Raw genomic sequence first — 16,307 nt, forward strand, 5'->3', positions numbered from 1 at the left:
GGATCAACGATTTTCGTATGGTCGGGACATAAAGTGTTAAAAAAAAATGATGCCACCAAGCATCGGAGAAAGTGACGTCGAAAAACATAAGCTCCAGAAACTTTTTTCTATATCGTAGAACATTTTGCGCAAATGAATCGAATGATAATAAGATACTGGCAAAATGCGGTGCGCGCGAAGCGCGAAAAAATTACGTATTTGACAAAACTTTTAATTTAGGTTGTAAGTGTAAAATGTATTTCAACTGGATCAATTAGGCCATATAGGACGCAAAGTAGGATTTCAAACCGGTCTAACACATATACAAAATTAAGTGTTCCCTGGAACCAAAGTTGGTGTTACCGGAAAACTATAATCATTACCAAACAATTGCAGTATGCTCGCTGGTTAATTAAACTTATTTGATTAAACCCGTAACTCTACGCATTACAATAATTCAACAGTGCTTCGCGGGCCATGAACAATGATGTCGGAAATGAGTTTGGACCATCCTGCATGGGTTAGAACAGGGTGGTCCAAACCCAGGTCGAGAAAAAAGTTAGGTGGTGGGGTTTCGTAAAAAGGTTCTTTAGATCTTATTCTGACCGGTTTAGGTCTTTTCCGATTGAGAGATTATCCTGACTTACCTTTTTCCTATATATTGATCTAATTTTAAACTGTTTTTTTTTTTGCGACGAAGATGTTATTCTAATTTTGGGTCTTTTCGCTACAAACACCGTTTGATTTAATTGTGCCAATTTAAAAGATTTACCACGCTGTCGTCTGAATAATGACCACACAATATCACAGGCGTTATTTCGCAATTTGTAGTCGTGTTTTTAAAATTTGTTAAAATACCGAATCGCGAGTCTCCTTGTTATTGTGTTGCAAATCGAATATATAAACAAAAGCTACCGCTGGTCATATTCTGCGCGTGATTCATAGCTGCTTCCGTTGCAGGAGCGGCTCATATTCTTTGTATGTGTGGAGAAAATAGGCTACAACGTTCGAGTTTAACTTACACAGTATAGCCTATACACGCAATTCCTAGCAAGGTGCACTGCGGTTTGCAGCCTGGGTTCAAAATCCTTGGTAGGGATGCAGACTCGGTTTAAAACCATCATGTCCGACTGTTAACACGAAAATAAACTTGAGATCGAGCTATACAGGCCTATATCAGCTAACTAAAAATAAATCCCTCGAGTCCGACTCCAGTCCAATTGACCGACTCCATTAAGTTGCGTGCAGCTCCGCCTCTTTAGCGCTGTTTTTCACCCATAGGCTATACTCGTCAATAAAATAATAGGTGGATAGGCCTACAGCAATCCACTTATAGGGGTGTTATGTAGGCTCTAAGCCATGCACTCACAATACGTGGTTAGAAAAGAGGCTATTCCACCACATTGTATTTCATCTTTGCTAGTAATAGTATGCCTAATCCGTTCCGTTCGTATCGAAACGTCTTAATCATAAAGATGCCGATCTACTCGACCTTTTTGGCTTTGCAATTTATCATCAGGCTACATTACAGATCCGTGCATAGTGTTGTAGACTACCCAAACGTTTTTATGTTACTTTAATATAATTTTTTTTCTTTGGCTTCTGGACATGAAATGAAGATCTGGACTCTGAAATGTCAACACGATTCTGTATCTAGGACTATATTTTCCTAGCAAAGTAGCCTACAGGAAACTGTATAATAATCCCCTGCTTTTAAAAGCTAGGATACATGCTAGAATCTGTTACCGGTATCGCATTTCTCAGTGACTATTTATGAACGGTAAACATCAACAAGACCTCCGAAATCTTGAAGCACGACCTCGGTGTACTTATTCTGTTATTCGCAACAGCCATATTTAACGATACCAGGTCGATAAAAATGAAAGTAATGTTTTTAAACAATTTCTTAAAATCACCGGCAACAAAAGGTTAACTTTTATCCTGACAATCAATGTTATTTCTCAGCCAGATGTGCGTGTTGTTGAGCGGTTAAGCGTCAGCGATAGTAGTAGACAGGGCTCATGAGTTCACCAACTTGCCCTAACGTCCTTGAATTCTGTTTGCGTATTGCTAACTGCCAAAGGTATACGACGCCGCTTTCTTTTGTTTACTTGGCAAACTGCACAATGACGTCACGTAGGCTTGACTTGTCATTGCAGAAACTGCAGGAATTGTACAGTGTGCGAAAGATTAATAGCCGTCAGCCAGCATTGCTAAATGTAGACTAGATGGTTGTAAATTTATCAGGGTTTGTTAATTTCATATTATCTATATATATAGTAATTTCGGCGCTGGTCTAGAATCCTACCACACAGAGTTAAAACATTTAATTATTTCATCAATTCACAAGTCACAATATTTGGGTTATATTAGGGCTTAGCGTTCTGGTATGGGTTGGTCAAATGTTGTTATTTTTATAATTTAAGAATAATACTTGACCTCTTAAACGCTAACCCTAACAACCCGAATAATGTGTGTTGTGGTACAACCAGTGCCATAATTTCTAATAAATTGATCCAGTTATTTGTGTAAGCTTTATAAAAATACATTGTTACATTTAATATAGTATGCCTATGCTGAGAAAACAGTTATATGCACAAACATAAAACATGTGGTTCAGTTGTATATATGAACTGCCTTTTTCAGTTATCATTAAACTGCTTCACCTGGCAAAGACTTATTTTGCTTCTTTAATAGAATGGAGCCCCTATTAGCATTTATTTGAGTTACTTACTTTCTACAAGTTATTTTTATTATTACAGCTTGGTGAGAAAAAAAATGTCCTCAGTAGTATAATTATATATTCATCAACACATTTTAGAGTAATTACCTATCTCGTTAAAATTCCCTTTAAACATTTTTACTACTGAAGCTACTGATCTGGGCAAACTATAATATTCTGGTGCACTAATTTTACCTAAATTGGTTTAATTGTATAATACAAACAAGTTTCCAAATTGTTTAGAGATAATATTCGTTTGGCATACTGTGATTAAATTCATAATGTTAGACAAACTTCCAACAACTTATGTGAGATTCATATTTACGAGTTATGACGCCAAACTACCAACTCTCTTGGAGGGCAAGATTCTGTTGTGGATACACATACTAAGCTTATTATACATTGTATGGTTTATTTTTTTAAAGCAATCAAGGCAAAGAAGCTCCATATTTGCTGTTTATTGAGTTTAACTTATATATGGTAGATAAAAAATACTATTCGGCATAATTTTTTGCCATAAAGTGGTTTTATGTTCTTCTGATTTCACAAAATATAAAGTAATTGCTTACAGGGGTTTATATTTTTTGCTCACTTTTTAGGTCTGTAGATAGATAATACGTGTATGTAGGAAATTTTTAGGATATTTTTGTAATTTTTCCTTTATTTTGTCACCATCTTAACTCAGGAATTGGAACAATGGCTCCCCTCTCGGTTTTAACGCTTTTCAGGTTAGTTAGTTGTTTACTTTACTATTTAAAAACAGGCAAATAAAGTACAATTTACAAGCAAAAATTTGCTTGCATTTGTGCTTTAAATATTTGCCACCATTTTTACTTCAACACGTGAAAAAAGAGTATAAATTAATAATTAAAAAAATATATATTATGTTTTTTTTTATGAATTGATATACCAAGTGTTAACAAACTTTTTTTTTTACAAAAACACAAGTAAAACACATATAAAGGAAAGTTTCGTTTAGAGATGACCCAATCGTTAGTGGTGCTGGGCAGTTTTCCAACGCGCATCGGCGCTGTCCAGTTTTGGGAAAATTACTGGCCCCTGTGATCCGTCAGCTATTGCGAAATACCGCTACGTGACAAAGAGGACGCCCGACGCCCACGCTCTCAGCCAATCGCGGCTCGCGCGTCACGCTTCGACGATTGCCCGGTGACCTCGAGCGTCAGACACCGTGCTGCCGTGACAATCCGCGTCGTGAAAATCGGCGCAAACGGACATGGATTGCTATGGTTTTTTGGCGCAGCGATTCACGCCGGTCGAAAGGACCGCAACTCGATTCGCACAAAGAAACTACTGAGAGAAAACGCCTCTCGTCAACGGCACTTCGTGTGTACTTTTGCCAGCTACGTGACTGGGGTTGCGCAACCCGGGCTTGTTTGCGTCGATGACTGGGTCTTCCGCTAGGAAAATCGCTGCCGGTGCACGCCGTAAAGCTGCGGGTGACAGTGGCACGAGGTGGTGCCACCCTCTGCAGCGCCTATGCAGAGCAGATTGACCCTGGTGCAAATTGACCTTGGTGCACGTTCGCCGTCTGTTGTTTTTCCCAGGTTTGCTGCGCGTGCACGTCCGCACGAGACCAATTGAACTACAACTGTTTTGAGGCCTTTGCTTTTGTTTATGCGGTTTTAGGTGTTGATCAATGCGGTGCGATTTTCTGAGTGGCTACGTGCCGTATTGGTGTTATCACAACGAAATAACTTGCTGCCATACATTACGTAGTACAGTGGTTCTCAAACTGGGGTCCGCGAGACAATTTTCTGGGACCACGAAGCATCTAACAAAAAAACAACATGACGCTCCTGAAGAAGAAAACTTTTTGTGCAATAAAATTTTCAGGAAACTTACTTTTCCAAACCAAGCTGATTAGTTGTACATTCACGTTATTGTACCTTATTGAATTGCCCATTGTGACGTCATAGTTTAGCGTTGTGCAGCTAACGAGAATTACGTTTTACAGCTTGCTGCGCTGTCACTGTGAGCTGTACGGTCACGGTTTTAAAACTGTTCGTGATTGCTTCACTCAATAAAATGATTCGTTAGAGGTTAACATAACCGAGCTGATAGCAAAGGAGCAAGTGCACCTGTCCCATTGATTACATTAAAAACAAATGTTATTTTGTGTATATTTTTAAAAGACCGTGAGCAATTAAACAAATTACTGGGTGATCGTTGCGTAATTTTTTTAAAAAAGTTTGAGAACCACTGACCTAGTAGAAAACATTTAAGACAAACTACGTGCAGCTATCTGCGTAAACAGATGTTCGAGCTTCTCACATGAGAATGTGTAAAAGTCGAGCATATCAATGAGCGTTTAACGACTTGCACCAGATTAATTGGGGTTGGTAGTCACGGTTAATCGTTTGTTGGCCGAGTCAACAACTCGTTTCGGCGATTGTTTGTCTTAAGCTAAAAGACATAAGGTGTCTGGCTGTGCGTCTGTTTAAACAGAAATGTATGACATGGGTGCAATTGCCTTTATGCCGACTTGGGCAAAGCTCGGATACACTCGTGACACCCTGGCCACTTGATTTGCGCTTTGTCCTTTACATGATAAACAAAGAACGTGTTTTTTTATTTTAGATAAACCTTTTTAGGAATATATTTACCTTTCAAAATGTGCCATCTACGGTCTACTCTATAGTGATCTGAAATATCTGGCGAAATTAAAACGATTTACTTCCAGACATTGAATACACTCCCATTCCCAAAGCGTTCATGACATATCAGCCGTCCCAAATACCGCCCGTACGTTTTATTTTATTTCTTCCACGTCAGCATTATGCTAAATATTTCTGAATTTATTCTACTTGTAATGGTGCGACCCTGCCTCCAGCGCTCAGCCAATCAGAAGGAGGATCAGGAAGGCGTATCGCTTCTGTCGGAGGCGGGTCACGGGCCGGCCTATCACAGTTAGGCCCGTGTTTAAGGCAAAAGCTACGTTTCCTGTGCTGTGTGAGAACAAAGATAAAGGGGCGTGATTTATCCCGAGCGGCCAAACCGGTCAAGCCGCAAAATTTCTCACAACATTTGACCACCAAGTACCGGTACCAAGACAGTGTTTTGAATTGTCTATACTGAAGCTGCGGTTCTTTTTGATAGAACATATACGCAAGACACGTTGGAGTCGTATTACCAACGAAACTATACGCTCTTTGTTGTCGCTGACTTCCCGTGCGCAATGCCGGTATTTTCGCCGGCACGTTGACTAATTGCCAACAAATAGCCAAGCGTAAATGCTGTATACATCCAGGTCAAAAACCTTACCTCGCCTCCTTTAACATGATCGAAATCATTTGGTTGTTAACCACTGAATTCGCCTTTTGTAACTGGCTAAAGTGTTTGTAAATCAAATAGACAAACTTTAGTTGAATTCTACACCCAAACGTGTGATTATTACTAACTTATTCTGCAATTTCTCTAATATTAAGCCGCCCTTAATTCGTATACGATATTTAAGCATAATCGCAATACCAAAGGGCGGTTCATTTGGTAGTAAGCTGATGCCGGAATCGTTAACCCACGTTCGTCACACGCAGACCCTAAACAAGAGAACATAAAAAACCTTTGGTCATCATCTATGTCGAAATAGCCGCCTGGCGTGTCTTGAGGATTTCGCAACAATCCCGTGTTGTGACCAAACGCCGCTCTTCGTTTTTCGAGCGTGCTTCTTACCACGTCACAAAATTACGTATGCACTTTTAAAGCGTGCGAGCGTCACGGCGTCTATCCGCATATAAGCGCGCCGCTCGCCACCCCGACCACTATATTCGACTCTGTCGTCCGCTTGACCAAGACTGTAGCACAGGGTTTAAATATATATATATATATGCTCGCAAGAGTTAGTCAAAGTATTTACCCATTCTAAAGACACATCTGCAAAACAATGGGAGAAGCAAAGTGAGTTGTCCTTATAATAGAGTTAACTCTTGTTAAACTTTCGTAAAAGGGTATTGCGCTTTTAAGTGTACTTCTTTTGTAATATCACAAAAAGCTGTTAAAACTCTGCCTCAAATATACTCGTTCCAATCTATTGTTTTGTAAACAGGCGCCCATTCGTGGTTTAATGTATATTGTTGTGTATAGACTCTGCTTGTCAAACGCATGGAGAGTAAATATATGTTCCTTCCGTTAATTATTTAGTATATGTCATGGTTTATGGTTCGAACATTGTTACTAAGCAATATTGGAATACTGCTGGTATAGTGGTGAGGTAATTTTTTCTAGACGAAAAATACGTTTTCGTCTTCTGTTCCACCTCAGTCTACAACTAGAGTTATGAATGGGCAACATTTTCCATATATCGAAAATGGTTGTTTCTCTTTCACTGAAGAACCAATTAGGCAATACAAAAGATGACGAAACAATTTAACAGCCGCATATTCTAGCAGACCAGCTAGGTTGGCTTATGGGACGGCGAAACGTAAATAGGCCTTTCAATCCATCAGCTGTACCTTCACGCTCGGCCGCATTTGTCGACAAAACCGGGGATAATAATGTTTGAGTTCTGATAAAATAACTCATTATGTAAAACAATGTCGTACGGCCGCAACGAACGAGCGCAATGATTAGAAACCGTGTAATAGTTTGCTTATTTTATATTTTTGGCAAAAACAACAATAACAACCCTAGTTCGGCTTGACTAAATTATGCGTCATCGCCAAAGTTGCGTCGCTCTTTGTTCAATCGGTGACGCCTCTTAGTCGACCAATCAGCGTCGATTGTCCAGTGTGACTCAGCGCTGTGTGATGTCAGCCTTTTGCGTTCGACGTCCGGCCGAGAAAGTTGCGAAAAATTCACGCAAATACCAGTTATTAACTGAATCCCTTGATTTTAAAATAGCCTAAAGCCGACACGAGTACTATTTTCATAGTAAGCCGTCGTACAATGTGCAATCTCATCCGTCGAAGGAAAATCCATTCGTGTAATGGCAAATCCCTCCTTGCATTCCGTAAAAGCAATATAACACTCGTGCTTTCCAATAAGGAAGGGCGGTGCAATCGATGACATCGATTCCCATCGGTTACAAACATGCGTCAATTCGGCTTTTTAACCCTGTGTTTAATAGCGCTCTTTGACAGGTACCGCATTGTTCGTGTTTTGAATGATAACTGTTTGTGCTTGTAAACATGCTATACGTCCCAAAATACGCGATGAGCTGCTTTTGAACTATCGCAGGATACATTGTGCAGATAATGTCAACGTTTTGTTTTTGAAACGTCACCTAATTTACTTACTCACTGCTTTCGGCCGTTTAATAACAGCTGCTTTACATGAAACATACGTTTGAATTAGTGTCACGTATTGCGCAAGCACATGACGGTAAATTGCGCGTTTCCAAATTTATCCCTTACTAAGCGTAATTTTAACGACGCCAACTTTATTTGCAGGCCCAATCCCCTGATTTTACAACGCACGTCTGCCAAGGTCGCCTCAGGCTTTGGGGTGATAAGCAACAGACACAAAAGCCAGATCAGGGTTTTACAAGGTGACCTTGAAACCCTTCCACCCAGCGTCAAGGTAGGAAAATTGTACATTCGTGTTGTAATATGAAGTGGTTCTCTGAAATCGGCTGCCCCTTACCTCTATTATAGATCGTACACAGCACACGGTCTTGTCTACATGGTTTTAAAACCGTATAGCTCAGTGATTCCAAACACTGGTATCTCGCTTTTGTTTTACGAAAGCTATCACCATTTTTAATGTTTCATCGTGATTTGCTTTATGTTTGGCTGTGCAAAAACAAAAATTGTTGTGTAATGATGTAATTGTAATTGCGTTGGCCTGTTGCAGCTTGAGAGCTATACAACTCTAATTTCAATACTCAAACAGGCCCATATATCGCACTAAGAAAAACTAAAAAAGTAAATAAATTGTTGTTGTGTCTATTTTATTGCAATAATATCAATTTTGTATTATTTTAAATACAAAATGTTTTGTATGGTTAAACACAAAAAAGTTGCAATAATGTACAGAACATCAAAATCTAAAATCAGTTTATTTACTTTTTAAAAATAAATATGTTTCATTTTAATGTTGCTAATATCAATACTTCAAAATTAAACTGTATATAACGGGTATGGGGGGCTAGGCAACAGTTTTGTAGTCGCGGGTCAAAACCAAACTTAGAAGGCTTTGCGAGCCGTTAAATTTGAACTGTGTAGACTTTTCACAACCGCAACGCTGGTATGAATAAGCTTGTGTCTAGTTTGTAAAACAGGTCACGATTTTGCGTTGGCGGGCCGGATTCAGACAATACGGATGCCCCGAATAAACTTCAAAAAAAAATAATGGAAAATTTTCTAACCGATCCGCCTCGATAATACTAAAGGCGTCTTCTTTCTGCAGAGTTACGTGGTTGAGAAATACGAGCTCTGTCAGCCGGAAGCCCTTCACATCTGCGACGGCTCGGAGGCCGAAAGCAACAAGTTCCTGCGCGAGATGCACAAAGACGGCGAGATCAAGCCGCTGCCGAAATACGACAACTGGTAAGCTGGAAGTTTTGTCGTGACTTGCTTGAGCGTCGTTCCCTTCTGCTATGCGACGTTTGGCGCTTGACGGCGCAGTTCAGAGAATTTTTGTTGTCGTTTTCATTCCAACAATGTCGAAATGTGGATGTACGCGTCACGATTTGCCAACGGTTGATACATGTCTGACAGCGTCGCCCTTTGCTCTATTGCCTTGTTTCGACATATTTACGTCGTTCAGACGCGCATGTTTTGTTCACCCTTTCTGTTTTTTAGCGGTTAACACTCTATTGGTTCCTGGGTCCACATAGTTTCCGAGAAAACCTAAAAAAAAACTTAATGCTTACTGGATGACGTGGTTCAGCTTGCGCTGTTACCTAGAAAACGATGAGTTCCTTTTCACTATGGCAGTGCAAAAAACGCAGCAAGGCTGCTTTTGAAGAGCTAGGCCAACTAAACGACGCGAAAAATTAACAAAACATTCTCAAACATTATGTCCAAAAAGGTTTCTGGGGCTTTACTGTTTTAGTTATTTCGCTTGACCAAAAGATTGTAAAACAAGCTAATCATACTGATGAAAAAAGTCCCGGCTTTCGCGTTATAAACTAATACCCTATGGCGGCTAACTCCGAAACTTAACAGCAACAACAAAAACTAACAGGGAGGCTCGCGAGGTTTCCAACTCGCGCTTTTAACTCTGGACGTGATTGCACCAAAAACAGTACCAAATTGTGACATTAAGCTAAATGCGTTTTTTCGCAGCTGGTATGCCCGCACCGACCCTAAGGATGTGGCGCGTGTCGAAAGCAAGACGGTGATTGCCACAGAGAACAAGAGCGACACCATCCCCACGCCACGAGAGGGCGTCACCGGGCTGCTCGGTCAGTGGATGTCGCCCTCGGACCTCGAGTCGGCCATGGGCGAGCGATACCCCGGCTGCATGAAAGGTGAGGTTATTTGTTTCTTTGCATTAACTGCTTTTTCTGTTACAAGCTCTGATTATACGCCACTAGCCATATCAGTCAGCCCATCGAGGATATATTTGTGGCTTTGGCCTCTAGTGTCCTAATATTATGAGGGCGTTGTCGTTTACCAGTGCGAATTTCGAAGAGGCTAATATACGGTAAATAATAATCGCATTAGTAAATAGTTCACCGTAAGACAAGTCTTAAACCGACTTATAAGTAACCGAGTTAGTCGATCAATTAAGGATATTCATGCAAGCCAGACTAGAAACACAACTAGCCTGCTGTGAAGATTCAAACTCATTCCCGAATACCTGGACAGTAAAAGTTTTCAGATTTTTTAAACAGCCGTTTAAAATCATTGTACAAAATGCGCCTGAATTACAATTTCACAACGAGCTTGTAGGAATAAAATTCTAAAGATCCACGGTGAAAAATGGGTAAAGGTCTGAGAAGAGCATAATTGTTGTTGAGTTAATTTCAAAAATGGGTGATAAAAAGGTCCCGATTAATATTTACGTTGCAATAATCGTACCGTACGAAGTATTGAGACCTTAGTACACATGTGTGTACAACAACGATCCATTCCTTCAGAAGTCGTACTAACCAACTATAAAAAGGCACACCTCATAATACACTCTAAATCTGCGACCCTACAGAGGGTTTCCCAAACTACAAAACATTGTCCGTTCTTTGCTTTAACAACCAATTCAATCTACATCTACTTAACTAAAACGCTTTCGGTCGGCGGCAGGTCGTACGATGTACGTGATCCCGTTCAGCATGGGCCCGGTGGGCGGCAGCATCTCCAAGAACGGCGTCCAATTGACAGACTCGCGCTACGTGGTGGTCAGCATGAGGGTCATGACCCGCATCACTCCCACCGTTTTCGACCTGATTGGCGGAAGCGCCGGTGGCAGCCAGTACGTCAAATGCCTGCACTCGGTCGGATCGCCTTTGCCGCTCAAGAGTGAGTTTTCTGCCGTTTGAACTTTTTACCCACATTCCATAGATTTTATTTTGGTTTTCGGCAAACTAGTATAGCTAAGCTTGACGACAAGACTAAAGGGTTTGGCTTTTTTAAAAGCTGGATTTCGAGTAAGGTCCGATTGCCACGTTAGACACCACTGAATTTGACATTTGGAAAAACTACTGCTATTAGCTTACTTTTAACATCTGATATGTTTTACAAAAATATCCGCATGTGTATAGCTAAGTATTGTTATAGTTCAGTATTGTTGTAAATTGTTGCCAATAGTTGGTATGACATCAGTTTAATATTTGGAAGAGGGAATGATAAATATTATAAGCCACTGTCTTAAATCAACGTAGCTCCAATAAGAAAATCGGTAGGCACTATGATTTTCGGTGTGTACGCTTAAATAGATTGTGGTGCATTTCTTCGCTCCCTAGCATGACCAATTCAATAATTTAGTTACATATGCGGCTAAATTGCACCACCCTCTAGTCTAAATACCAGGACGGTCGGATTCGCACCTATACGTAGCCCAACAATGTATTAGCAGTATTTTATATCAATCACCCAACAAGCCTTTAGTCTTAACCCTTTCATTTCCTCCTTAATCACAGAACCCCTTGTCGAGAACTGGCCGTGCGATCCCCAGCGGGTTCTGGTCTCGCACATTCCCAGTCGTAACGAGATCATGTCGTACGGCAGCGGCTACGGCGGCAACTCGCTGCTCGGCAAGAAGTGCTTCGCTCTCCGGATCGGATCCACGATCGCCAAGCGGGAGGGATGGCTTGCAGAACACATGCTGGTGCGTATGTGGGCGTGGTGTTGTTTGTCTTTGTTTTCATATGATCGCTGGTAATGCAGCTTTGTTTAGGGTTCAACCGTTTGAATTAAAAAAAAAAGGCATAAAATCAGAAAGCAGACCACCTGAATTTAAATAAGACGTAAAACTGGCTAACTTTAGAGTTGCAGGATTTGAAACAGTAAAGCCTCAAAAATCTTTGTTTTGACCAACGAAATATATGAAAAGTTTGTTAGTGTTCAATATATTTTTTACACTTGGAATGGTTTCTTAGAATGTTTCAATAAAAATAAAATGCCTTTATATTAAAAAAAACAGTTATTTACAAAAGTTTCGGCAATACCTCACTTATGCCATCATCAGCATAAAATACAAGTGAAGATAAAAACGATACATCGCTTTATTGTAACAGACGCATAAAGAAGAAAAGAGTCGCATCGATTTTTAAAACAATTGCCCTTTATTATCAATATCATCGAAAATCCCTACACCCATCAGTGATTAAACGTCATTTTCAACTAGTTTTTTGTCTGGGCTCTTTTAGAAAACAAAAACGTCACAAAGTTTAAATCGCATTTTTCTCGTTACTCCTTTTAGATCCTGGGCATAACGAACCCGGAGGGTCGCAAGAAGTACATCGCTGCCGCCTTTCCGAGCGCCTGCGGCAAAACCAACCTGGCCATGATGGAGCCGACCCTTCCCGGCTGGAAGGTGGAGTGTGTAGGTGACGACATCGCCTGGATGAAGTTCGACGCCCAGGGTCGCCTGAGGGGCATCAACCCCGAGGCCGGATTCTTCGGAGTTGCGCCCGGCACCTCCAACAAGACCAACCCGAACGCGCTCAAGGCTTGCATGTCCAACACAGGTAAGCGCCCGACGGTTTTCGTTCGACAGGCCAAACTGTGTGTTCTGTTGCCGAATTTTTTTTTGGGAGTGGTGGAGACATTCCTATCTTTACCGTACTGTTTTTTGTGATTTTTAACTCAAAATTGCTGGGTGAATGATTATTATAATGGTGTAACATTTTTGATTTCTGAGGCAAATTACATAAACCCATTCGGCAAATGTTAAAATGCAAATCTGCATGTATATTTAAATAAATTATGCTGTATGAATATCATGATCGGCGCAAAAGTTGGGACAATATTTTCAGCTAGCCGTAATACGTAAATCCAGCAAAAAATGGGCGTGAGTGTCAAACAGATTCCAAACTGCGTTCTGTCACTTTTATCTTTCGAATACCAGTTTAATGTTTGTAAACATGGTGTTTCTTTACAGTTTTCACGAATGTTGCCGAAACGTCGGACGGTGGAGTGTACTGGGAAGGCATGGACGAACTCCCGCCACCAGGTGTCAGTGTCACGTCCTGGAAGAACAAACCGTGGACTCCAGGTATTGCGTCATACTTAGTACCTAGGTTAATTGACAACGGCGAATAAAAAGATTCACCATACCACGCTTTCCAAATTGTTTCCCGTTACAATTGTATAACAATTTACAAATTCTTAAAAGTGTACTTCAATCGACCATAAAGTTGCTCAAAAACAAAGTTAACTTAAAAGCAATGGCTAGCAGTGAATTCCCTCTCCAAGGATTCGTTAAAATCGAAAACAGTAAATTCTTGGAGTTTCGAATATAGACTGTATAAGAAACCGAATTCACACAGAACAATACAAACTTAACGTCAATTATACAATCACGTTTCTGTCCTTAGAATCGAGCGAACCCGCGGCTCACCCCAACTCGCGTTTTTGCGCCCCCGCCAAACAATGCCCCACCATTGACCCCGACTGGGAACGAGACGACGGCGTCCACATCTCGGCCATCATCTTCGGTGGAAGGCGACCTGAAGGTAAACTTTCGATAATCTGCTTTGTGTGTGCTGTACATTAGGTTTACTGCTGGCTATTTACGGATTTCAACTGTGTCTTATTGAAATGTAGCCCTGGGTAAAGCTATCGAAAACACTGCTGAAATTGCGTGCTAAGTCTTCTACTGAGAATTTAAGCTTTTAAACTGTTCCTTGTTGTCCCTTGGCTGTAAGCAAAGAGTTATATGGGAAAACTGTTGAATAGTAAAGTTTACAAGATTGATACCGTGCCACGCATTTGACCCACTTAGGATTTCGCCCATTGTAAACCGCCATGAAAAAACTTTAAATGGTAGATTGTGTTGCCGTCAAATTTAACTATTGTTTTTTTGTCTGCATTGAGATTTAATCGTGCCACATCGGACAGACTTTCAACAGTTTCAGAGGTCAAGAAATGACCCGAAATAAAGCGTAATACTTTAGTCTAGTGTGAAGAAAGCGCCTTAACGATTCTCCCTATCGTCTCAGGTGTTCCCCTCGTGTACGAATCGTTCGACTGGCAACACGGAGTCTTCATCGGAGCCTCAATGAGATCCGAAGCCACAGCTGCCGCAGAACACAAAGGTATCACCAACTTTGGAAACTTGAAAATATTGTTGCATTTGCAATTAGTTACTAGAAAGTGGTTATATGCTATATTCCACATGTTGTGTGAAATCCCTTTCACGCTCCAAATAATGAGTTAAAAGGATGCCAAAAGAGATAGTTACATGTTTGCTAGTGCGAAGGAATAACCTCAAATGTTTTCGGTTCTCTCCTCTTTGTGGTCATGCCTGTTCCATGTTTGTTTTAAAACAAGAACAACATCGTTTTCCTCAGGCAAAATGGTGATGCACGACCCGTTCGCCATGCGACCCTTTTTCGGCTACAACTTCGGCAAATACCTCGACCACTGGCTCAGCATCAACCAGCCGTCACGTGACATGCCCAAGATCTTCCACGTCAACTGGTTCAGAAAGGTACCCTACCTCTCCCTGTTGTTATTTATGACGTACATCACTATTTACGTAACCGTTGTTGCCATACCTTATACTAACAATGCAGGAATTTCGCTCCCCTGAAAAAAAAAATCATTGCTTGTGTAACAATTTAAGTATTAAAAAGACTTTGAATCGAATGTTGAAATATCTATAAGGACCGCCTGAAACCTCTCCGATATTTAGACACCAATGTTGCCGAAAAACCCAAGCTATAAAACCTTGGACTGGATAATAATCGTTTGTTTTGAAATACCTAACTTTTCCGCGTTCGCGGTTTTATTCATAAAACACCTTTGCATGAAAAACGGTGCAAACAAAAAAACTAGTCTTACTAAAAAAAGTAACCGCGGAACCTCGCCGTTGAAACTATCTACACAAAAACTGCTCTTCACGCTAAAAACACTGTTCTTCCACAGAACAACGCCGGCAAGTTCATGTGGCCCGGCTTTGGCGAAAACTCGCGCGTGCTGGAGTGGATCTTCGCACGGACTGACGGACGTGAAGATATCGCAACGAGCTCGCCCATCGGCATGGTACCAGCACCTGGCGCCATCAACCTTAAGGGTTTGGACGGCGAAGTCGACATGGACGGCCTTTTCCACCTGCCCAAGGACTTCTGGCTGAACGAGGTCGAGGCCATTCGCAAATACTTCGACGACCAGGTGAACGTCGATCTTCCGGCCAAGATAGCCGACGAGCTGTCCGCGCTGGAAAGCAGAGTGCGCGATATGTGAAGAACGCGCCGTTCACAACCATTATCCCACTGTTCTCGTTGTCTGCACTTGTTAATTACCACTTCGACTAAGGGGTACGCGGCGCTCCCGCTCTAGGCAATCCTACCGACTGAAAAAGTCCGTGTTTTATTTACCTCCGTTCGCTTCGTCGTCGACGGTCCGCAATTGACGGGTTTGCGATTAATGATGTACGTATTGTCTTGGGGACGCGCAAAACAAAATAACCGTTTTTTGGGGGGGGTCTTCAAAAACCCTGGACCTCTTGATATTTACGTAAATCATGCTGCCGCTCTGCTCGAAAATTGTTTCAGGTTCGTCGTTGTACATTTGCTACGCTTCCCGAATTTGCTTCTAGATTTACGCGCGGCTGTTTTACCTTTGAAGCCCTTTACGTGTTGTTGATAGTCTTTGATCGTTGCGTCGCCCAATCGTCGAGTATTTATGGTCCCCAAGCGTCCTGTGTGCGTGTGGTCTGCCTACGTTCGTATTTATGTCCGTGCGTTTGTCGAGAGTGTAAAAAAACTTCTTAGCAGTTTCTCGTTTCTGTTCAGTTCACACACGAATAGCTTGAATACATATTTGTTTTACATTTAAGGTCTTCCGTTGTACGGGAGCTATTTCGTTTCTTCGGTCAAGCGTGTTCTTTTCTCATTTCGTTTCTTCGGTCAAGCGTGTTCTTTTCTCATTTTTAGGTAGCTTCGTTATCCTAGTGGTATGCGTTCGGCTAATGCTGTATTTTAGCAAAGCGACGCCCGTACTTAAAATAAAAGAGATTACGGAATTCACCTTCTTGTGTTTGA

At 41.2% G+C, this 16,307-nt stretch overlaps 1 protein-coding gene across 2 annotated transcripts; it reads left to right on the forward strand.

The window, feature by feature from the left end:
- The first annotated feature begins 3,279 nt into the window (after positions 1–3,279).
- Positions 3,280–16,155, forward strand: LOC146161291 (phosphoenolpyruvate carboxykinase, cytosolic [GTP]-like). 2 transcript variants are annotated; one of them, XM_083385643.1, is made up of 12 exons: positions 3,280–3,429; positions 8,107–8,236; positions 9,065–9,204; positions 9,946–10,130; positions 10,903–11,118; positions 11,739–11,926; positions 12,521–12,788; positions 13,202–13,315; positions 13,638–13,775; positions 14,262–14,357; positions 14,613–14,752; positions 15,190–16,155. In XM_083385643.1, the coding sequence occupies exons 1-12, from the start codon at positions 3,398–3,400 to the stop codon at positions 15,505–15,507; spliced, it is 1,965 nt and encodes a 654-aa protein (XP_083241769.1). In that variant the 5' UTR covers positions 3,280–3,397; the 3' UTR covers positions 15,508–16,155. The 2 variants fall into 2 exon arrangements, with proteins under 2 accessions (XP_083241769.1, XP_083241770.1); XM_083385644.1 differs by lacking the exon at positions 3,280–3,429 and adding an exon at positions 6,501–6,616.
- The last annotated feature ends 152 nt before the right edge of the window (positions 16,156–16,307 follow it).

This window comes from Ascidiella aspersa, chromosome 3 (assembly GCF_963924565.1).
Source record: "Ascidiella aspersa chromosome 3, kaAscAspe10.2, whole genome shotgun sequence".
Classification (NCBI taxonomy): Eukaryota; Metazoa; Chordata; class Ascidiacea; order Phlebobranchia; family Ascidiidae; genus Ascidiella; species Ascidiella aspersa.